Raw genomic sequence first — 24,194 nt, 5'->3', positions numbered from 1 at the left:
CATTCATTAGAACAAAACCTGTACAGGGCAATTTGTGCCTTTTTATTTTTCTTCTTCTTTTCTTTTTTTAATTCTTCCCCGCTCCCTGCCCCCCCCAGCTGGAATTGATGCTTGGAATAGCCAGCAAATGTATGGGTTGAAGAAGTGAGTGCAACATCTTTTGCTTAGATACTCCTGGATTCCTACGGGATGGCTCGAGCTGTGTTTCTTAAAATGTAGCTGTCAGCTGCACTTTTAAGAAACTGCATTTTTAAAGATAGTATGAGTTTAAGACATCTGCTTTAACCAAATGTGAATTGTACTGTTGTTGATTTACTGGAGGTTTTAGCTAATAATAGTTTATTCTGGTTTTATTGCTAAAATAATCTTTTTTTTTTCTTGTAGGGTGATCAAGGACAGAGAGGTCCACTGGGAGAGGCAGGTCCTAAGGGAGAAAGGGTGAGCACAGACAAATTTCAACTCGTGTTGACTTGCAAACATTGGTTACTTATAGCATATAAACATACAGCATAACTGGTACTCTCAAAGTAGTGTATATCTGAATGAGTATATGTTGACATTCTTTGCATCTGTCATTTCAATGCGTTTATTTTTATTTTTTAAAATTATGATTATTCTTAGGGCCCTCAAGGTACAAGAGGAATAAATGGTCTCCCTGGGCCTAAAGGAGAGTCTGTATGTATATTTCATTTCTTCATTTGCTTCATGTCATGCTAATTTGTATATCAGAGTGCTTGGATGAAATCTCTCCAACAATACATTCTTTTTTTTTTTTCTTTTTTTTTCTTTCAAGGGCTTACCAGGAGTCGATGGCCGGGAAGGGATCCCTGGAATGCCTGGAGCAAAAGTAAGGCACAGTTGGCATATATCTGATCTTTGGTAGTGCCCTAGATTTGTTCACTCATTTGTGGCTTTTTATTGTGTCTCTGCCCATGACTTTATGCACATTAATAGGGTAACTGAATGAACTTTCCCATCCTAGAGATCCAAAAGTACTCCAGCTCTGTGTTCCAGAAATAAAATTTTCCCTTTTTTTTGATTTGTGTAAATTACAACTTAAAATGTTTTCAGGGTGAACCAGGAAAACCCGGAGCTCCAGGTGATGCAGGGCTTCAGGGACTTCCAGTAAGTATCTGGTATTTTACCTTTGAAAGTTAGGCTCAGTTCAAACCACAGGAAGGCTATATATGGGTTAGTTTGATGCTGATGTTGCAGTAATTTAAGTGAAAACTTAAACAAAAGACCCAGGAAGAGTATGTGTAATGCAAGGGGAAATTCTGCTATGACTATCCAAAACTTTTGCACAAAAGCCTTAATCTTCTCATGGTACTGTAGTGAGGAACTTGGTCTTACAAAACGTTTCTGGACAGTATGCAATTCTTTTAGGGTTTCTCATGTCTGAGACCCTGTGGATATTATGGTGTGACCCCACAATTAGAGCTGGTCTCATTGTATTGACTAGGGCCAAACCTATTCCCAGAGGGAGCTGGAAAAGCCGACCTGCTAGTCTAACATACCCTAGATGAACAATCATCTCTTGTTGATATTCTGCTGGCTCAGAACATCTGGAATGTATCATGCTCATACTTCTTTCTGCGGGACAGGGGGGCAGTTTTCTAGTGTATCCCCTGTGGTGAAGTAATAGGGAATCAGTAGTGCTTTATGGACTCTTTTAAAAGGTAATCCTCGCACACTAACTGCATAAGTTTGAAAACTGTGCCAATTGTCAAAAGCTAAATAGAAACTTCTTTGAAACTGTGCTATAGGAGTAATTGCTGTGAGAATATAGTGAAGGAGCTGTATTAAAACAGAACTGGAAGTAAATTTGTAATATGAAGTGAGCTCTTAAGCTTGGAAGAAAATTTGGTAAAAGCATACTTGCTATGAGCTGTTGCCCAGAAGTGAGGAGGGGATGAAATGTATACAAAAAGTATCTGTTAAACTCTTTAACTCCAGTGTCAGAATACTGGGACCAAGAATCTATTTCTAGTCTAAGCCAGAACCCTTCACTTTTGCATGCTCCTTTTGCCAATTTATGAAGTAGGAATAATATTCCTTATCTGTTATTTTGTAAATAGAAAGAATTCAAGCTTGGTCAATTATTGGATAAAAGTGCTTCAATATCAAGTAAAAGGGCTAGAAATACTTTAACATGAGAAAGATGTTTTTTAACACCATTTCCAATCCCCTTAACATTTACAGTGTTTATTTGTTGTTATTTCTTTCAGGGTTTACCAGGCTCTCCAGGTGTGAAAGGCATTCCTGGCCCAAAGGTAAATCATCTTGAGTATTGACTTTCTTATAATACTGTATTTGTGCTTATCAAGTTCTAAACTATTCAGTGAAATTATATTAACTTTCTGTTGTCATAAGAGACAAGTCTTTGGCTGAAAGAATTAAATATATTCTTTTATCCACTCTAGTCCTGTGCTTTTTCATGATTCTTTTGCTACATGATGTGGTTTTCATGTTTCCAGGCATTAAATAATTCCTAAAAAAGACCATTTCTTTTTAAATTTGTGGAATTCATTGCTAGAGGAGGCATGTGACATGGATACATCACTACAGTTTGAAATGAGGGATCTCGTAATAAGAATAATATTTATAGCTGCCCTAAGTTGATTGAATCACGGAGACTGTCATCTCTATGTACATGCCACCAAATCGCAGCATCAATTCCAATTAAGTTTAAAAAAGTATTGTATGATTGAGACTATGAAATGTTTTGGCGAGAATGTTTGAGTTTAGTTTTAAGGAATTGAAAAAAAACTAGATTGAGACATGAATTTCTTCTGAAATTTCACGGAATGATATTATCCTTCTGTGATTTGAGAGCAGCAATCAAGTCTATTTGGGATTTGTCAGTACGTAAACAACAAGAGAACTGAAATTTGACTTTTGAAAAATTAGATGGAAGGAATTAGGTGAAAGTTAAATGAAAACCAAATTAAAAGTGGAAGTTAAAAAATGAATACAGGCTGATTTTTTTAGACCTTATTGATTTCCTTATTTTTTATTTTAAAATGGAACAGTAAACCATTGGTTTGGCTAATATTTTTCATCTTTTGTCCAACAGGGTAATAGAGGTCCCCCTGGGGTGCCAGGTTTGATGGGAAACTCTGGTAAACCGGTAAGATCATTAATCTTATTCAAAAGATCTGGAAAAATGAAAAGTTTTGCAAAAAATGACTTTTCAAATTTGGTGTGTTCTTCCTATCCTCAAAACAGGGTGAACAGGGGCCAGAAGGAGAAGCAGGTCCAACAGGACCCCGGGGACCACCAGTAAGTATTGAATAAATTTCTAACTGAGTGTATGTAATATTGCAGTGTCTCAACTTATTGTTGCTGAAGCTAATCATGAGCTAAAAATATTATTCAGCACAAGTGCTAATTTTTAAGGTAAATACTAGGTGTTCTTTAACCCCCTTCTGTACTAGATGGGTGTGCATCATCACATAGAGAAATCCAGAAGGACATGTCCTATGACTGTTTCTGGCTTTGGTGATAAATTAAATTTTAAACCTTTGTTTACATTCTTCTGGTCTTTGTTTTTAAATATGCTGAGTAAAAGCCCAAACAGAGTGGTTTGTGACAAAAAGCTGGAATCAAACTCCTTTTCTTCCACTGCAACAGTCAACTCCCACAACTGGTGTTGAAAAGCTTAAATTCACTAGCTGTCAGTAGATCACTTGCTCTTTTCTTTAACTGTTTCGGCCTCTTAAAGAAGCTTGTGCTGTATATTACAAGGCTTAGCTCTATATTACAAGGTTTTGAACTTTGGACTAAGTATTCAGAACATGAATTTTTTTGGCTAGCACCTATTTCTAATGCACGTAATGTGAACAGTGAGGCAAGGTATGAAGGAAAGGTAGCTGTCTGTCCTACCTAGTAAAGAAAATGGCTAGAGACTGTCCTCGGCCCCCTTGGTCAACTGGCATGGTGTGGTTTGTCTTCATACTGCTAACCTCCCTTAACAAAACCCTCATGTCTAAGAGCAGTCTGCGTGCAGTCAAGTTGCGTATTGGGAACAGTCTCTTGCCTGTGTTCCCAAAACTGTTTTTGGGCATTATCTAGGAAAGTCCAGTTCGCCTGAGACAAAAGCATGGTAACCATTTATCATGGATGAGGTGGGATGCTGCTCGGGCCTGTGCCTTGGCCCTTTCTGGTTGGTATTATGAATGTAGCTATAGTGATGTGAAGTATAGCATTTACTTGGGAACGCTGATGTAGTTTCTTTCATTGGAGATTTTCCTTAACACCAGAAAGATTCAGAAGACTGGAGAAATCATTGCTGGGCAGGTAGCCTGCTGCAGGAAATAAGTGTGCCAAGGAAATTGAACTGATGGCATTTGTTAAGGCTCAGTGTTGAAAACAAAGGACAACTGTTTCTGAGGCATACTTGGGGTACTAGAGAGTTTGCTGGGTACAGATTTCTGATTCCCTCTAGAGTGGACCTGGCATAGATTGAAGTTACGTAAGGCTGATCTAATTTCCCTTTGTTGTTAATCCTTCTGTGAGGGACGAGAGGGTCAGTGATTTGAAGAAAATTTTCGTATACCAAAATTCAGTCCGATGACATTCACAAGGCTCCAGGCTCTGTAACCAATTGCTTTTGCAAGCTTCTCTCTTGCCACTGATACCGTAGGGATACTTCCTTGGAATTTTCTGAGCTTCTGCTATCATACAGTGACATAAGAGTTTTACTCATGCAGTTGTAGGGTTATCCTCATACAGGGCTTAGAGAGTTACTGATAGGGATATATTTGTAAGGTTATTTCATGGGTCAGGAATATCTTCTCTGAATTAACTCTTAAACATACAGCAGCAGTCAGCTAAATAACAGATTTTGTTTTCTTCTGTTTTCTTCTGTGGTTTGTGTTATCATGTGCTAGATGCATTAATTCATGAGATCACATTTATTTTAGACTGAATCTTTGTATGACTGCTGTGTCCACAGCTGCCTATAAATGGTATGAAAAGGGGATTACATGAGCATATACTTAGTAGGATGGAACACAGGTATCTTCAGCCTCCCATATAGCCAGTTTGCAAACATTTTTGTTGTTTGTATTTAAGAGTGTTGGGTGCACTAGAAAAAGTTTTCATCCCTGTTCTTCTCGAGCTGATTTTTTGTATACTTGTAACAGGAATAAGAATTATAATTGAATCAGACCAAAGTAATTGCCTACTCTGATAATGCACTGTAATCTGCTAAACTATGCTTTTAATCCTTTCAATGTGAACATGAATTTACAAAATCAGCAGTCCATAGAACAGGAGTTGACACACAAGGTTAATTATTAGTAACCCTGTAGTCGGACAGAAATACTTAATGCAGATTAAAGACAATGATTTTTCTGTTTATCACTCTAGAGACCAGCCAGACATCTGGATATTTTGCCTTTATTTTCTCTGTCTTTACAAAGTACACTCATTTTGGAAAACACGTAAACATTAGAACAAAAGCATAGAAAGAAAAAACTTTTCATCAATATAAAATGGAGAAAGGAAGTAAATGTTTGATGATAAAGTAAGTTTGCATGTAGGATATTAAACAGTAATCTATTTGTCATCTATAGTTCCTTTAAAGCCATAAAAAGCCTTGAATAATAACTATGTTTGTTTTCCTTCTGCTCAAGACTACAAGCAGCATATGAGTGGAATGGCTTTCCGTTTTCTTTTTGAGATCACTGGAAAAAACATTACTCCTACACAGAAAACTGGAATGATCAGGATTTTTTGTTCAGGAAGGACACTGTTGGATTATTGAACCTCAGTGGGCTTTGGTCCAAGTTGAGTCTGTATTTATTTTCAGGGCAGAATGAAGAGTGTTTTCTCTTTCTTCTGCAGCATGTACATGTACTAGATACATTTGAGCCTCAGCTTTTAGGACTCTGCCCTTACATTTCCAGGAAAAAAAAAATCTGCTGGTTAAATAATTCTACACGCTATGATTTTCAAACTTCTAAAACTAGAAATTTTGAAAATAAGTCGAGAAAAGCTTTTATAATTGCTCTAAAGAGAATTTTTCTTGTGAATATTTTTGTATTTTTTTCAGATTTCGAAACTTTCTCACAACTTTAACATTTGACAGTTTTTGACCAAAGTTTTATAACCAAACACTTTTAAAGCCTGAGGATTTTATGGTTACTATTCAGGTGTTTTTCTTGTCCTTTTCTTTCCTATTTTGAATTATCCTCTTTAGCACTCACCTCAGTTCTTTTCTTTCTCCTTTACCCTTCGTTCCATTTCACTCTTGGTAGAAGTCAAGAGGGGCTGGGTTTCTTCCTTGGAGTTGGAAAAAATGTTGATGTTTTGGTGGAGAACTTCAGTCCCTTAATGTATTGCTGCATGGCAGCAGCCACATAAGAGATCCTCTTCACTTTTCCGTTTCACTTACCCCTGTTCTTCATGTCACTACTGGGTAAAGACAGCATGACTGGTAGCTCCAGGAGGGCCAGAACTGTAGAGGAAAGGACCTCCAGTGAAGGTTTGTGGGGGGATAACAAGGCTGACTCTGCTAATACGGACAGCAGGCTGGTATCTGCACTAGGGAAAAATAACATGCCTACATTTGTGTTATATTAAAAATCGCCTGACTTTTCAGCTTTAGCTACTTGCAAAAGACATCTTTTTGAGAGAAAATTTTCACTTCAGCTAGTGTGTAGTTTTTTGAGGAGTTACACAATGGAGTGCTATTAAGCATCAGTGACTCTGTGGGATAAATTAATACTTCTATACTGTTTACCAAATAGCCTGTAGCATCCTCTGACATAAACCATGTTATTTCAATGTTATTTTCATTATTAAACAACTGTTGGAATGTAGTTGGAACAGTAGTATTATTAAGCAGCAGATTCAAATTTTGACCTTTTGCGAGTCTGTAAACATTTACAGTTTCACAGGGAAGATATTAAATGGTTGAAAACAAGATAACTAGCTCTCATTAAAAATAGACAAACTCATGTGTTGGGAGACTTTTACCTCACTGCTGACAAACCTTCCTAGGAGAAAATTACTTTCAAAAATACCATTGCTTTTCCTTAGAAAACTGAAGTTGGCACCTGAGCAGGAAAAAAAAGTTTTACTTTTGTTTATTTAGTTTACTATTAATCTGTTCAGTAAAGCAGAAAAGCAGCTGGAGCAACATGGAAATTTTGTCTTTTGTTTCTAAATCAAACATATTCTCCATTCCACTCTAATTGTTTTGTCAGTTAACTTTATGTTTGCTTCACTTTATGCTAGCCAGTCCACATAATTACCAAACTCATTTGTGATTTAAACCTTTCTAAGCATCATGGCAGGTGGCCCAAAGGAAGCAATTCTGAAACATCAGTGTCATTCCTAATCAGTGGAATTTAGCCATGTTCTCTAAGCTGCTTAACTATTTCCTTTCATATTTACTGAGATTTATTAAGATTTAATTTTTCATATTGCGTCTGCAGAAAATACTGACCCCTGCCCCTGCTTTTTTCATCCCTTGTTGTTCTTCAGCTATTTAACCTTTAAATTGCTAGCATTTGGAGAACATGTATCCCATCCTGTGGTTCTGCAGTGAAAAGAGATCTTTGAACATTTAAGTAACCATTTAACTTAAAGTTCAATACTTGCCTAGCAAATTGAGCAAACTCTTGATGTATATGCAGGCCAGCATATATATATTGTTAAGGATTTAGGATGCAATACGTGTTTTCCTAACATTAGCAACAGAGGTTAAGTATCTAGCTGCCTAAGATTTGATACCGTAGCCCCCTCTGAGAGACTTCTGAGGGGCTCGGGTTGGTTGGGTTGACTTGCTATCTGGAGGTGCCTTTGTCTCTCTGTTCATTATAAAGAGGGAGCCTGGATTTGGTACTAAAATGTCCGACAAAATAAAGTTAGATGAGAATACTGTTTTCAGCATCTTAAATTACTTTCAGGTATATAATTTTCTGAGTCTTTAAAGATATTTTTGTCTTACCTACCCTGAAATGCATCTTTGGTAACCCTAACAATTATAACTAAAATCTAGTTTTTCTATTATGTTCTTTTTACATGACTCCAACTGAAATAATGGGTCATTTTCCATAGTTGGTATTGGTGTAGTGGTATTGGTAGTGTGATAGGATGAAATGTCCTAGCCTCAGTTTATATGATATGTTTAGGTATTAGTGGACACATTTTGTATATATAATTTCAGAGGTGTTCCACAAGTGGTGAGTCATAGTTTACATTTAAGATACCGCTAAAGGAGTTAGCATTGCACAGTCTATAGCAGAGTCAAAAGAACAATTTTCATCCTGCCAGGTATGCTTTTTATCCAGTAAACCTAAGCCTCTAGATGGATGTGACTAAACTTTCTGACCTTGCACAATTCTGCAGCATAGTTTATACAGGGTAGCACTTTCTCCTCTCTCACTCATGGACTACATATCCCGGGCAAACCTGATTAGTATCTCCAAGCCTTTCCAGTTCTCATACTATCCACCCCATCTTTCCAAACTGCATGGTCAGATTCCTGTCTGCTACCTCACTCTTTACCCCTCCACCTCCAATAACAGCTTCCTTTGACTTTTGGGCATGCTAGACCTCTGAATGTCAGCAGATATCCCAATGTTCACTTCTCCTAAGCAGTGTAGACAGTTATCTGGGTAAAACACTCATTATGGAGTTAGTGTACTAAAGCTGTCCTAGACTTCAGTTAACACTATAGATGCAGCCGGTATGAAAGGTCTCTGTCCCTTATACTTGGCCACAGTATCATCCTTGAAAAGAACGGCAGCTATTGGGCTGCTGCTTGTGCCCAAAGCATGACACAGTTAAGAGGAAGGTACATTTCATGCCACACCTATCTCTTACCATTACCTGAGCAGTACAATTTAATTATTACTCTAAGAAAGGTGCATTTAAAATCTCAGAGAAAGTTTGCTGTATATTTACTCTTCTAGCAAATAATAGTTTCTATTTTTGGATGCTTTTTAGTACTGTACTGAAGGTCAAAGGAAGAGTCCTGTTGATACTTCCATGGATAAATCCTTGAACTTAAATTAAGAATTCCTCTGAGATTTTGGATGAAAAAAAATTGTGATAAGTTAAAGTCTCACAAGCGTATAATTAACAAATGTGTTACATTTTGCAAAAAACTTTGGAATACTAAGTTTAAAAAAGTTCATTCCAAAATGTACTTTGTTTATTCTTTTTTATTTGGCACAGATTTAATGCTCTATGGTATTGCTACTGAATGTACTAAAAATTGGTATGATATACATTATAAAAACAAAATTCTTAAGTAGAGGAGAGTTTATTACAGTATACACTGTGAATTACCTGTCAAGAGATTCTAATTAGTGTTTCGATTATCTGGGCAGCTAAGTGAGATGCAAATTACCTGGGGAATATTCTCACTCTTGTTATTGTTCCACTAGCAGAGGCGTCCTTAACAGGATCAGCTGTTCAACAGGAAATCAATAGACCGGTGAAAGAAACTGTTTTAGCGTGAGAATGCATTCTGTAACTGCTTGTGGGAATTCTACAAAAGAATCAAGTCTTCAAAATTACAGTGAGGATGAAAACCATCCCAGACAACCTGAAGGAAGGTCTACTGTAAATCCTGTAACGTCCCCTTATGTACTTTACATTCAAAGGCTAAATATAGATCTAACAGAACTGTGAGAGAGACATTACATCTCCATTTAAATGTATTGAGTGGTCCAGCAATCCTACCTTGGAACAAAGGGAAGGTAGATTTTGTTGTAACCAGACTAGCACCTCAGCTGCGGAAGGGCTGCATCCTGGTATTGTTCAGTATTGTGGTGCTGTACCAGCAATTCACATCCTATCATTTCACACGTGCCTTGCCGTCCTTTGAGAGAATGACCTTATCCTCAGCAGTACTCACATGCTAAGCGATAGTATACTTAACAGAAATCAATTATTTGTACTGTTAAAATACTGGAGCAGTCCTGGACATGCTTTTGGTCCACACTGTCTAACATCCTTGACTGAAACAATCTTTAGGCAGTGGCCCAGCTTTAGAGTACTTCAGGGGCCATTTCCAGTGGGAGACTGTATGTTGCCTCCCTTCATTGTAGGCCAGGAAAGTTTACCAGTATGGGTGCCAGTCTGTCCCAGCTCACTCTAAACTAGAGGAGCTACTTTCCCCCTTCACGCGTTCCACCTCTAGGAAAAGAAGTGTTTCAAAAGTGCATAAAACATACAGATTCTGGTCTTTTTTTTGTTAAAACCAGTGCAACATGCCCATTGATTTGTGAGTGGCCTGCAACTATGGACTGTGTTATATATAGGGCTGCCGTGTAAGAAAGGTAAGCTGAGGACGTGGCCAAACTGCCTTCTGTTCTGATTATTGCCTGTGAGTAACTTAGAGCACAGAGGAAGGTTTCATCTGACCAAGTACAGATGTCAACACCTGAACCAGTTATTACAGAAACCCTCCTATAGGCCTTGGGGAAAATGTAGATGCTTCCAGGACATGACTCGTGATGTATTTAAAATGTTTACATGAGGACATTTCAAGATGCTTTTTTTCTTCATCCCTATGAAGGGAACCAAGAGTAACTAGCTCAATGTAAATCCTATCCCAGGGCCATTTCAGTCAGGAAATAACTTGGAGGAAGCTTCACAGTCTTTTAAATAATTCCATGGACCAATGGGATTCCTGATTGTTGTTTGGGTTACAGTTCTCCTCTTACTCGCTAAAACACAACTTCTGCAGAACTTGCAGTGGTGGCCCTTAGTTTGAAGTAATCTGTCCTTACAGACATAATGTCAGTGTTTATGGGAAATACTATCTTTTTGTATTCCAGTCTTCTGTATGCTAATCTTCTTTTTTACCACCTTAGAAAAGCATTGGTGTTTGAAAAAGCACCTGTAGTGTATATTTGACAAAAGATTTTTTAGCATTTAAAATAAAAGGGAAGATTTTTCTTGCATTCTGTATGACCAACAGAACCTTTGATGTGCTTAAGAGGTTTATTATATGATTTTTACTCTATGGAAAGTGACGTTGCGTTTGTTTTATAGCTGTATAGCAAACAGACATGGAAGTTATGACATATATGAGGAGATGAGTTTCTAATATCGATCATAATTTTAATTTTTCTCTTTCCTGCATCAGAAATGCAGTAGTATTCCAGGTCAGAGATGTAGTACAGAATTATGTGATTAAATTATAGATTTTCAAAAAGGTTAATGCATCTTCTGGGTTGTAAGATGAAGGTGATTTGTGTTTTGGGGTTTTTTTTTTTTCTTTTTAACATGAAAAAGCTTCTAGAAATTATACAAACTGCTTTAAAAGGATAGTGATTTTAACACCATAGGATATTTTAAAGGAAATGAATGGAAAAGTCTGTTTATGTTTGATTCTCTGATCTCTCCGGGATACCTAATTATTTCTTGAACTGTAGAGTTAGTTTTCCTAAGCTTGTGTGAGAAGTTGTAATTGCATTTATGACTTGGTGTAAAAGGCCATGGCTGCCATCTCCTTTTATTGTTCAGTATGTCACAATATTTCACAATATTTTTCTAATTATGAAGAAAATATCTATATTTAAAATTATCCATTGTATACAGCACTAGAATGCTTATATCTGCTTATATAAAAAATTTTCTAAGTTGTATATAACAGGTTATCTACTTACATATCTAATAACTTCAATTCTTGATATTTTATCATCTTAAATGCTATATCATGCTTTTGTAGCAAGTACCCCTTATGTATTCACACTGTGGACGTAAGAAAAGTGTCTTAAGTAAGACTTAGGCTTGTGTTGGGACAGTGTTTGTATTTATCTGTACAGGTATATATCTGTACAGGTGAAGGTAAATGTACAAAACTTATTGAGCTGTTCTGAAAGGTTTAATCATAAGAGACAAAACCCTTTTGAGAAAGATACTCTAGTTCAAAAATTGTTTAAAATCTTTGAAAATTTGACTCAATGTCAGGTTTACCTACAGTATATATTCAAATGGCTGCATTAAGAGATGGAGTTATAACACTACTGTGAATATGATGATCTGAATGGATAAACATATCTGAAGTGAAGATATAAAGTAAAAATGCAGTAAAAAGCATATTTATACTTATCACTGTTATGAATGGGGATTTTTAAAGGTTACCCTTCTCTGTAACAGTCTAGACTTTTTTTTTTTTAGCCTAAGTGAGTTTGTTAAGCATGACTTCTGCACACACTTTTCACATTTGTCCATCGTACATGTGGGATCATGGGCTTTTAAGTATGTGGTCATGTGGGAATTCAGTTGGTGAAACTAAGCAAGAGCCAAAAGCTAAGCATGCGTATCAGAGTTGTCTTAGTGAAGTAAATGTGTTCGTGACAGGTAACTCTCAGGTGCAATCCCATGAAGGGGACTTTTTTGTGCATAATGACTTAGCAGAATGAATTAGTTGAATCATTTAATGCCAACTAAATATTGTATGCCATTGTTAACTAATAATGTTTCCATTTCTCTGGAAGTTCCACTATTTTTAATGCACATGATATTTTTGCACTAATAAACAGAAGTCTTGATTAAAGCCAACTGCTAAGTAGTGTAATTCACTAAACATTAAGAATAAAAAAATCATACTTTATTCCCTGTTCACAGGAAATATTTCAGGAAGTAATGATGTCCTTCTATTTCCTATAAGGGTAGCAGAGGGGAGCCAGGTCCAGCGGGTCCTCCAGGTTTACCAGGGAAATGGGTAAGCAGTTTATTTCCATATTCAGTGTTTGTGTTTACTTTCAAGGAGCTATGGTATCATCTGGAACTACACTTACCCATTTATCCATGCAGGGAACTGAAAATAACGTTGAAACGAGTGGTTGTTGAGTTTCTTTTTCAGTCCTCTGTGACTGCGCTAATATTGGCAAATGCTGTTTATGGAGATGTGTGGGGCTTTTTCTTCTGTTTAAGAAAACATAAATCCTGTGATGTGCAAAGTTGGGTTGCACACTCCTGTGTGGGCTGCATGTACTCGGGGAACAGGAGCAGTGAAAGACTGGCTTTCTGCTAACAGCTATGTGAAACTAATGAATGGAGCAGATTATGAATACCACCTTTTACTAGTGCTCCAGCAGTATTTACACAGTAACAGTCAGAAGCATAGCTGGGGAGGTTTTGGCTGAAAGAGCTTGCTGTTACAGAGGAATGTGCAAATCACAGAGTGCAAGATCTTAGGAAGAGAACCAGACTGTTGTTGAGGGACTGGAGGGTGGAAAGCCCTGTAAGCCATTTCTGTTGTGTTTGTCAGCAATAAAATCGTAATAAGATGCTGTTTAAAGGGCTGTATTTTGGATCAGCTCTATTTTCATCAGATAATCCTCTTTCATTAAGTTAGGATTGTTCTGGGAATAAGATTCTGCCCCATCTGCTTGTCAGGGTATGACCCTTAGTTGTTCATTCTAAAACAGATTGTGTAAGTTTACATCCTTGACTTATTTTCACAGGGTCCCCAGGGTGATATTGGACTTCCTGGACTGCCAGGTCCTCCAGGCCTACCTGGTGGTAAGGGTGACCGGGTAAGAAATGCACTCATACACACGGACTGCAGTTTGATGCTGGGATGAAATACAATCATTTGAGCATTGTTTGCAGTTTTTACATGAATCAATGTCTGGTTTCTTGTTTTGTATGTAGATCTGTTAACTGCTTGAAAGTAGTGCTCTAGGTGCCCATTAAATACTTGTGGCTCATAAAATATACAGGAAAAATCTTGACAGTGTTACTTAAGGGACTGAAATGAGATTACTGGTGTAAATATTTCCTTTTTTTTGGAGTTTGAATCAATTTAAGGCCTAAATCATATTGCAAATCACTGACTCAGCCAGATCTGAAATTGTAAGTCAGGGTCTTTGGTCACTAAAGAGCTTTGGAACTTCAGCCCTGGTCTACAGTAGATACAATGCCTTTTACATAGGTCTTAGCACCTGCTATGGAAATGCAAAGGCTAATGCAGCTATTGAGACACCTATGCATACATGCACAATTACAGGGTATAAGTATCTCTTCTAGTATTTTGTTAGGAGGGAAGAACTGGGCCCTGAGGATCTCGCATACCTGCAGAAGATATCTTGCTTTGCTGAATAAATGTCAGTGAAGACTGTATATATAAAAAAAAAAAGTTCCTTATCTTCTCTTGCTTATAGGAGGCTACAGAGGATGGAATTCACTCACCAGACTTTGGACATCTCTGTTATAGAAATAGTCAGTTCTACACTGTTTCATCCTTCTTACTTGAGACATCTACTTCAGTATTAAATCAGTTGTGCTTTTGAAGTGCCTCTTACTTTCCACTGACAATCAAGGAAGTATAGAACTGTTAATGAGACATAGGTATCACTGCTGTAGATGTCTTTAGTTGAACAGAGGAATCCTGCCCCTGGTATGCTCCCAGTACACATCATAGGGTGGCTAGATAGGGCTTGCAGTTGTTTTTGGCAATTTTTAAAAGCTGCTCATGTACTTAAAAACAAGTTTCTAAGACAGTCGTTGTTGTTGAGGTATTTCTTCACGTGTTTGTTTTTGTTTGGTTGTGGGGTTTATTTTAATGCTAAGATCAGGAACATATGTTTCTAGTTAAATGTAAGTATTGACATATGACATAAAGCAGTCTCTTTTTATTAGATTGGTAATGATTCATACTTTAGACTTCTCCAGAGAGAGATTGAAGGTACCTGAGGAAGCAAATCTGGAAGGAAAATAAGTAGTATTTGTTGCAGTGCTGACAATCTCCCTCCAAAGATGCCTGATTTTCCTCATTTACTGTATAAAGGGTCTGGACCTCTAGGATAAGAGCAGAATGTAGATGCTGTAAACAGACCCAGTGAGATTCAGGTTATACCCAGGAGGTTTCTGTTTATGTAACTGGCAAATGACAGTATCTTATGTGCGGAACTTTTTTTAAATCCTACGGTCAGTTTAATGCCCTGTGCAAATACCTTAAAGTCCAAAAAGCTATGCTAGCAATTATCTCATCCTCTGATTGCTTTTTAGCTTTCCTGTTTTGAGACAAGTGTCAACTGGATCCGCTTGTATCCTTGATTCATTTTTTGTCTTCAGTCGCATAGAGGCTGGAGTGAATTTTCTGGGGCAGGCTTCACATTGCTGCAGCTTTGCCAGTAGCACGGATCTGCAGTATGTATTCCAAGTCACTGGAGAGCACTGTGCCACTCTATCCTTTCTTTCTCTTTTACTTTACTTCTTTTGGAGCCTGAACCAGACTGCCACTAGTTTGGTCAAGGAGTCGAGTGCATCCGTCACACTCCACCCCGTGACTACAGTCCACTTTATTGACTCATAGGGTAGTAGTACGGTTACCTCTTGCCTCTATGTCATAAGTATGTGGCGTACTGCAGGTCAGTGGAAAGGGTACAATTATCTGATGAGTTGCTTAGCTTAAGTGTTACAATTAATGCTAATTATATACCATTGCACATACAGAATCAGTTGATTGCATATATTTTATATGTTGGATTAACACAATTTGTTTCATTATTCGCCAAACTTTGATATACAGAATGATTATGAGCAATAAACACAATAAAGTCAGAACTAACAAAACTACAACTGGATATAAAATCAAATTCAAAGCTCCAGCTGATGTTGGTGAGCATCCAAGGAGAGTTTCCCACCAGTGATGTTCTCCATCTTTCTTCACTCTTTCTAGGACACAGTGTATCTTCTCTGTGTCATGATAGATGGTAATCAACATTCTTTGTCTGTTGTTTCGAGTTCATTTTAGTAATTTACACAGGTCATTATGTTGCAACAGTTTTCTTACCAATGTGAGATTCATTCCAATGAGGGTAGGTAATAAATCTTGATACACTGTACAGTTAGATTGTAACAATTGGTGGGATGTGACAGGAGCTGAATATGAATGACAAACATTTTGTTCAGTGTCAAGACAAATGTCCTGGGCCTTAATGGTATTACTTTCACAAATAAATCCTTGTTGTTCCCGTACAACACATTTGTCAACATCAACAATTTGCCATTTGTTCCCATTTTGTTGGGCTCATACTCTATGTTCTGATGGGTAGAGTACAGTTCCATTGTGATTTAATCCCAGTGCAATGGTTGGGTATATGGTGTATACCGAAGCATTGCGTATTGTTAAAACAAAAGCTGTGGCTTTACTGTCAGTGGAGTCATCAGTGAGATTGACTAGATACTGCTAAGACTGGAAATCCTTTTCGATTTGAGTCGCGTTTTCTCAAATTACCTTTCGAATCTCAGTGGGCAAAGGGCCCTCATCGCCTTTTCTTATAATTGCTGCTACAGTAGATTGCACCCATAACTGAGCTGGGATACAGCTAAGAGCTAGAGAGAAGTTATTCTGGGTAACGCCAACTGTGTCTACAATTAGTTGGAGGTCTTTCTCATTAATTCTTTCCCATTTAGGCAATATATCCGGTAAGAGCCATTGACTAGTTCCCAGTGCCAGCAAAGAAGATCAAAATGTATGTTCTAGTTTACGCAAATCGCTTGTTGCCGAGCTTAATTTGTTTGCTAAAACTTCAGCATCTATGCTGTTTAATACTCATAATCCTGTTCCCAGAACACCAGCCACATCTCTCCTTGTTTGTTTTGGAGAGGTGAGGGTTCGCCTGTGCAACCAAACTAACGATCCTGTATAGGATGTATTTAGGAATGGTGAGCAGGTAGGTTTAACTGCAGAGATATTAACCTGCATTGATAGTTCCACTCATCTGAGGGACCATGATGGATTAAACAGCACTTGTTGCTGGCCTGTATATTTAATAGCAGAGGGTCCAATTTCAGAAATCAGTGGATATGTAGTTTGGTTCGTTGTGGGAGTAATAAAATGGGGAGTGGGTTAATAGGCAGTAGGGGTAGCTGTTGGTATAGTGTGAGGCCTGGGAATAGGTGTTAGTGTGACCTTTAAGAATAGTCCATTTCTGTTATCTTTCCCTTTATCTGTCCACAGGCATACTGCTTTGATAATTGTGTCACTAAAGAGGAAATTAATTATACAATTGGGGCGTGAGAAACAGTTTGCTCTGCCTTTTGATTGAGTTTGATTTGTCCTTTTGATGGCCACGTAGATGTTTCCCTTTGAATAATTTGTTACATTACATTCAATAGAGATTTTGTCACCTGGTGTAGCAGAAATAAGGTGACTTTTATTTGCTTTTACCATGGTGTGATTACCAGTGATTGTCATTGTTAGGTTTTGTCTTGGTTTTCCTATTATTCCTGTATTCCCATCAATTTTAAACATGTATGGCACAGAATGTACTATAGTTTCTGTATTGATTAGCATAAACAAAAGAATTAGAGGTTTCCATCCCATGCGTTGGGTTTGTTGATGTGTGAACCAAATTTGGTCCATGGTGGCGATGGTTACTCCTGTGAGAAGGATAAGCAATCCTCCGATGGTTAGCCTGATCTCCAGGGAAGGTGTGCTGGTATCATTCCTGGTATTGTTCCTGAAAAGAAAAAAAAAAACAAACATGTCTCAGTGGGATTTTTGTGGACTGGTTACCCTTTCTAGTTAGTGGTTAGGCAATATGATGTTTAGCTCCATTGCTGTCTTCTGCTTCCCAGGCCAAAGGGCCACAGGCTTTTGTTAGTGTTATTGAGACAGTGCCAATTTGTGGTAAATCTACCATAATGGGTTGCCCCGGTTGAAGGGCAATGGGGTACATTTTTACATCTGATGGAGGGGCTCCCTAAGGTGCTGACAGAAAGAATGCACAAGTGAGCAGGCTCCCTGTTAGTCTGTATCGATTATTCCATTGGTGAATCACTTTGAGCAATCGAGTATCCCAGTGGGGCTTGTGTGGTTTAAGACTCCTTTTTAATAGACCATTTGCTCTTTCTACTATCCCGTTTGATTGGGGATAGCAAAGGGTATGGAATATCCATTGAACGTCTTCCTGCTTTGCCCATTCCTGCACTTTGTTGCTGGAGAAATGTGAGCCATTGTTACTTTTGGTGACACCAGGGGCTGGTAGACCTGAAAACCAAGAGGATAATCCCCTGATGGTGTTCTGACTATTAGCCTTCTGACATTTGGTCACCATAGTTAGGCCTGAGACAACTTCTACTCCCGTGAGGATGTACCGATATCCTGGTGAGGGCTTAAAGGGTCCAGTGTCATCAATTTGCCTTGTTGACCATAGCGTTTTTCATTTATTGAGATGTAGGGGTGGTGCTTTAGCAGGGTGATCTGTTTGCAATTTCAATTTACTTTGGGGGCATTCTGTAAGGATGATTTCACATGTTTTCCTGTCTAGAGGCCAACCTTGGCCTTGAGATGCAAAATAAAGTGCTTCTCGGGCCGTGTGGCCTAATTTCTGATGCAACCATTCTCCCAGTCGGTGTGATTTGGTGTGTCTCCTGTTTTTATTCTCCTAGTTCTGGCTAATTCATCTACTTGTTGGTTCCATTTTGATGCTGGCTGGTCATTTTTCACATGGGCTTTTACCCATCTTATTTTAAATGATGCTTGTCTAGCTATTTCTAATAATAATTGCCAATCTTCAGTTCTCCAAACTGGAGATCTATTTACTTCCCAATTTAGGGCTTCCCATTGACAAAGCCATTGTGGCACCTGCCCACACAGCATAGGAGTCAACATAGATTACTTTTGTTCCATTTTGTGCTGCTAAAACAACTGCCCTTAATTCTGCTTGTACACTACCTTCACTTTCTTCTATTACTTGTTTACTGACGGTAATGCCTAATGCAGTGGCCTCAGACTGCCATCTACCCTTTACCCTCTTTGCTGAGGCATCGATAAACCAAACACCTTCAGAGAGTGTTCTCTCAGCGAGGGGAGATGCATTTAGAATCGGCAAAGGTTTAAGTGGCAGGTTTAGTGCTAATGGGTCGGTGTGTTTATAGGCATTTGTAATGTCGAAATTTTTGTATGTCCTTCAGTCAATTGCATTTCATCTGGTACTCCCATCAGGTAGGCGTACTATTTCCTGATAGTGGGTTTCTGTGTAATCCCTTCTGGGGAGCAGTTCCTTTCAGAACTGTTTCTAGCAAATTAAATGGCCCTTTAGGCTGGAAAGGTTGTCCCTGGTATATTTTCTCAACTTGTTTAACTGCTTGGACTAAAGACAAAAGTCCCTTTTCCCACTGGGAATATGTCTGTTCTGTTTCTTTAAATGTGGTTGAGCTAAACATTAAAGGCCTTTTTGGCCTGTTTGGCCAGTTTGGAATAGATTGCAGTAAGTGCCATGTTCTGCAAAACCCCATTCTGCTATAATAGGGTCATGGGGGTGTATTGGTCCCAGTGGCTGATATGTCTTTAATTCCTGTATTAGGGTTTTGACTGCCTCTTCATGTTCTGGCTTCCATTCCCATGGTTTTCCTTTTTGTAAAACTGAGTATAGTGGGTGAGCAATGATAGAAAATCCAGGTACATGTTTCCTCCAGTACCCTAAAGTACCCATAAGCTGTTGTATTTCTTAGACTGGGGCTTCTGCAATTGTTCCATTTTACTTAGGGTGTCAGGTGGAATTTCTGAACTCTCTGCAATCCACCAGGTATGTAAAAATTTTATTTCTCTACTTGGTCCTTGACATTTTTCAGGTGGAACCTCAACTTCTGCTTTGTATAGTGCTTGCCACACTGCTGCTGCTGCTTCCCCCGCTTTCAGGGGAAGTCTCTCTAATCAGAACATCATCTATATATTGGTACAGTTTCACATCCTGAGGAAGTGAGACTGTCTGTAAAAGTTCAGCAAGTGCAGCATGAGCAATTGTAGGTGAATGTTTATAGCCCTGTGGGAATCTGTTAAAGGTGTATTGTATACCTTCCCTAGTAAAAGCAAATTTCTCTTTATCTTCCTTCAGCAAAGGGACCATAAAGGACATATCTTTCACATCTTGTACACCACCCATGGACGTGCAGCTGCTTGTCGCATGGCTGTTAAAGTTGCAATATTGGGTACCGCAGTTGTTAGCAGAGCTGTGTTGGTGTTTAGGTGCCGATATTCTATTGCCAGGTGCCATCTCTGATCCGGCTTTCGGGCTGGCCAGATGGGTGAATTGTATGGGGAGTGGGTTCTGGAAGTAGTGTGCTGTTTTGGCAAGACTGCTATTATGTCAGAAATTCCATTTTGTGCCGCAGCAGAAATCTGATTCTGTGGTACACTGGTAATTTTCAAATTGGGTAGTGCAGGGGCTGCGTGGAGTATGCGTACTGTAGCGTCCCAACTTCTACCAGGGTTGGGGTCGGTACAGTTCCACACACCAGTTTCATCTGGTCAAATTATCGAAACTCAAAATATTTTAATTGTGCTTTTTAACCACAAAGCAAGTAGACCACATGTGCTTCTCACCTGGAGCTATAAATTAATTTTTGTGGTTTGGCATATAACACTTGCTTTGTTACCCCTTTGTGTTTAACTCTTTGCTACCCAGGTCATACACCCAGTTTCTTGGCATCCTGTTGTGTTAGTATTGAAATTTGTGCTCCCGTATCTACTAGAAATTTCACCAGTTGTTGTCAAGGACCAACTGGAATCAAAATGTAAGTGCCTCCTTCATTTACTGGCTTTAATAGTGCATAATCTACTGTGGCGGATATCGGGATATCACCGGCTTCTCCCTGTGTGTGCATAGCTTGTATGCAGGCGACTTTTGTGACAGCAGTGGAGAGGTTGCTTAGGGAACGGATGGGAATTATAGAAGATTCACCTTGTTCCAAGACACTTATTCCCCCATCCCAATAAGCCACCCTATGGGTGATAGAATGGGATTCATTCACCAGGTCGGGTTCTAGGTTTAAGAAAACTCCTGGACCCCAATAACCGTTTGCTTAATCTCCACTTAACGTTATTTGGTCACTGCTGCTCAGGCAGATGCACCACAAATACTGAGTTTCGGTTTCACCTGGCTTTCTGCTGTATTTCTCTTGTAAGTTTGCCAACTGCAACGGATCCCAGGGAGTGGTTCGTGTAGTATATCATGGAGCACCACCCCAAGGTCTTTCAGTGTGTTCTGTTTTAGTGATGGGTCTAGCCTCATATTCAGGGGATTCTGAGGGGAACAAGGAGGCATCATTTCCTTCATTGTAGTCATCAAATTCACCCCAAATATCACCATCCCAATCCTCTGCGGACACCATTAGTTTCCTAATTTGCATGGTGTTAGGGGGATGCGGAGCCTGCATGAGCATCACCTCAACCTTTTCTTCCAACTTTTGTTTTTTCTCCTTTTATTCTTGTATCTGCTTCTGTAGCTGCTCGATTTGTAAGGACAGTAGTAACTCAGCTGCCTTCGTGCCTTCTATTTAATCTCTTAGATCTTATTTCTCTGTATTATTATTTCTTCTATACTGACAGAAGGCTTCTAGACAGGTGCCTAACAGCTTACAAATAATTCCCTTTCCTTTACCATCTTTAGCATTTCCTCTTGCTAATTTTGGTTGTCCTTCAATGGCACCCCAGTCATGCCAATGTTCGCAAGCCCATTCTTCTGAGAATTTGGGACTCAGACTTTTTCTGTGCCTCCATAAGTAATCAGTGATACTACTTGCCATCCTGCTGACTGTGCCAAGCCGTCACAGGTAAGATTTAGATTGCTTAAAGAACTACCGTCAAAGGTATCAGCAAAAGTGGTTTTATTGAAATATGATGTTGCAAAAGTGAGACTTAACAAAGTTTGATGGCAAGGTTCACTCTATTACTTACTGCAGAGGATATAATAATGATTCAAAGTTACCAACACAAAATCTTAGTGCACTATAATACAAGATTATGCGCGATGTTGATCACTTACCAAAGATCTGCAGCTGGTAAGGGGTCTCTCAGCCTGGGGGAGTAACCTTGAGAGGTGTCCCAGCTCAAGAGGAGATCACTGCCGTGCAGCCAGCTGCTTAGCAGGGAGAGCTCAAAAAAGGCTCACTCAGGCTGTCATATGTATGGAATAAAGTGGGGGGGGTTGGCTCGTAGTCAAATTATGTGCGATGGAGAAGGTAAGAATGAGACTCCTTGTACCCACAACTTTCTTTGTTCCTTGACAAATGAGTCTTGGAAGAACCACCTGCTATTCACGTGTTAATTGATTGGTCGGTGTTCCAGTTTCCAAGCCCGTATGCATCAACGCTCACCACATCACCCTGTTCCTCTGTGGGTTTTCAGAGAATAGGTTGGAAGTAGAGAAGTTCTTGGCCCAGTTACAGCCTAGGCCTTTACCTCCTTTGGAGCCTGAACCAGACTGCCACTAGTTTGGTCAAGGAGTCGAGTGCATCTGTCAAACACCTGACATGTTATAGCAGAGATAGCAGTACAAAACAATATTATAATGATGGATCATGCTTCAGTGAATCTTACAGAGTAGTTATGCAGGTATGTTACAGAGAATGGCTAAACCCCAGCATTCACCACTTACACTGTTTCTGATTCACGCATTTTGAATTGGTTTCAGACCCTCTGGTTCTATGATAGTAAATTAAACAGCACCAGGCCAAGACCCAGACCTTGGCACTGGAACATGATCCTTTATACTGTACCCCTAGTACAGTTTTGGCTGTACCTAGGGCAGTTTTGCAAACCATTCCTGGGCATGGTTTGAGAGGAATGTTTACAAATAGATAAGCAGTATGTCAAAAAAGTGGATATTTTCATATTTTAACATCTTACCCTATTGTCTCCATTGAAATTTTGGGAATCAATGTAGAATAGATTCAGATAGTTTCAGCTGTGATTTTTATGCTTGCTAATATAAATATTACAGGCCAAGTTTCACAAAAGCAAAAGCTTGTCCCATCTCAACATTATGTATTGGCAGTTTTGTTGCTCTAAAGAAGAGTAAGTGGAGAAAAAGAACCTGCAAAATGATGTCAGGTTGGAAATCAATGTCTTTTTGTGTGAGTAACTGGAAAACCTTAATAAGGCATGATTTTGAGAACACTTCAGACAAAATAGTTTCAGTGTTGTTTGACAAAGTCGGAATGTTAAATAGGTCTGTGATTTCCACTGCTTAGCTTTGTGGATAATTTATTATTGGCTCTTCATCCTCAGGAACATCAGAACAAATCTGAATTTATTATATAGTAGATGTTACACCGGTTTGTGTGCCTATATCCTATGTGAATTAAATGGAACTGTGAAATGGGAGAGGAAATGCTGTATCTTCATCTGTTTTAGAAAAAATTTTTATGTACAGTTATAGTTCTTTTGGAATGTATATGTTTGAATGCGCACAGACGGCAAAGAACACTTAAGGATGGTGTGATTGGTTTTCTAACAAAACACAAATACTAAGATTTTCTTAAATAATACACTGTTCTACAAATGAAGTACTTTTATTATAGAAAGAAGTTACATATGTTTGAAATGAATCAGGTCATTAATTTATTCCTCTTTGATTCCTGCCTATCCACAACGTATGTTTTGTTACAGGATTCTAAGATGAAACATAATAATTTTTTTTTTAAAAAAAGGAATATCAACTTTAACATACAAGCCATTCAGCTCTGACTGTAATGATCAAAATTCTGCTAAAAAATGTTGAAAATTAAACAGCAAGCCAGACAAGATTGTGACTGAACTTGTGAATGTCTCAGTGTGCTTATCGCCCAATAGCAGGGCTGGTATGGCCTACAACAATACGAAATACTTAATAGGTCTAGAAAAAGTGATACACTTACTGAATTTTTTTACTTATAAGTTCTAACCAATTTGCAGAGCAGAGTTGTAGCAGCTAAAAGAGCATCTGTCGTGTAAAGGGGAGAACTACTGTTTGACAATCAGAATCGGTACCATCCAGCGTGGCAGTGGATTATATATTCCATGCTATTACTTGCCTTCGGTCTGTCACCTTAATTATATAGTAAGATTTAAGTGCTTTCATTGTCATTCTTAAAAATTTGCAGCTTTAAAGGTCTCTTGCATTAATGCTAGATGGTAGGGAGAATTGAAGATAATTTAGTATGCTTTTGAATCTGCAGTTTCAAATTCTGAAATTAATTTTATTTTTTTTCCTTTTAGGGTTCAGTGGGTGAATCAGGACCTAAGGGTGAACAAGTAAGTCATGTTAGAGATCATGGTACTTTCAAGTCACACTACCAAATGCTGCAGTACATTACTTTGACTAAATCTGAAGGCTGACAGTATGTCTTTTTTTGATATAGGGTGCACCTGGAGCAGAAGGAGATGGAGGAGAAAAGGGTGACTTAGTAAGGCATTACTTTCTCTTCACCTGATCTAATATTTT

General features: G+C 38.5%; 1 protein-coding gene across 1 annotated transcript in view; it reads left to right on the top strand.

Annotated features, from left to right (window-relative positions):
• The window catches only part of LOC142080228 (uncharacterized), a 64,085-nt gene extending 39,891 nt beyond the window's left edge, over positions 1–24,194 (top strand). Inside the window, exons 22-32 of the mRNA XM_075145289.1 lie at positions 385–438; positions 622–675; positions 794–847; positions 1,072–1,125; positions 2,229–2,273; positions 3,077–3,130; positions 3,229–3,282; positions 12,644–12,697; positions 13,443–13,514; positions 23,969–24,004; positions 24,112–24,194. Of these exons, the coding sequence (XP_075001390.1) occupies positions 385–438; positions 622–675; positions 794–847; positions 1,072–1,125; positions 2,229–2,273; positions 3,077–3,130; positions 3,229–3,282; positions 12,644–12,697; positions 13,443–13,514; positions 23,969–24,004; positions 24,112–24,183 (603 nt within the window). The 3' untranslated portion in view covers positions 24,184–24,194. The remainder of the gene's footprint in view (positions 1–384; positions 439–621; positions 676–793; positions 848–1,071; positions 1,126–2,228; positions 2,274–3,076; positions 3,131–3,228; positions 3,283–12,643; positions 12,698–13,442; positions 13,515–23,968; positions 24,005–24,111) is intronic.

Source organism: Calonectris borealis, chromosome 3, assembly GCF_964195595.1.
Source record: "Calonectris borealis chromosome 3, bCalBor7.hap1.2, whole genome shotgun sequence".
Lineage (NCBI taxonomy): Eukaryota > Metazoa > Chordata > Aves > Procellariiformes > Procellariidae > Calonectris > Calonectris borealis.
This window is presented reverse-complemented; position numbering and strand designations above follow the sequence as displayed.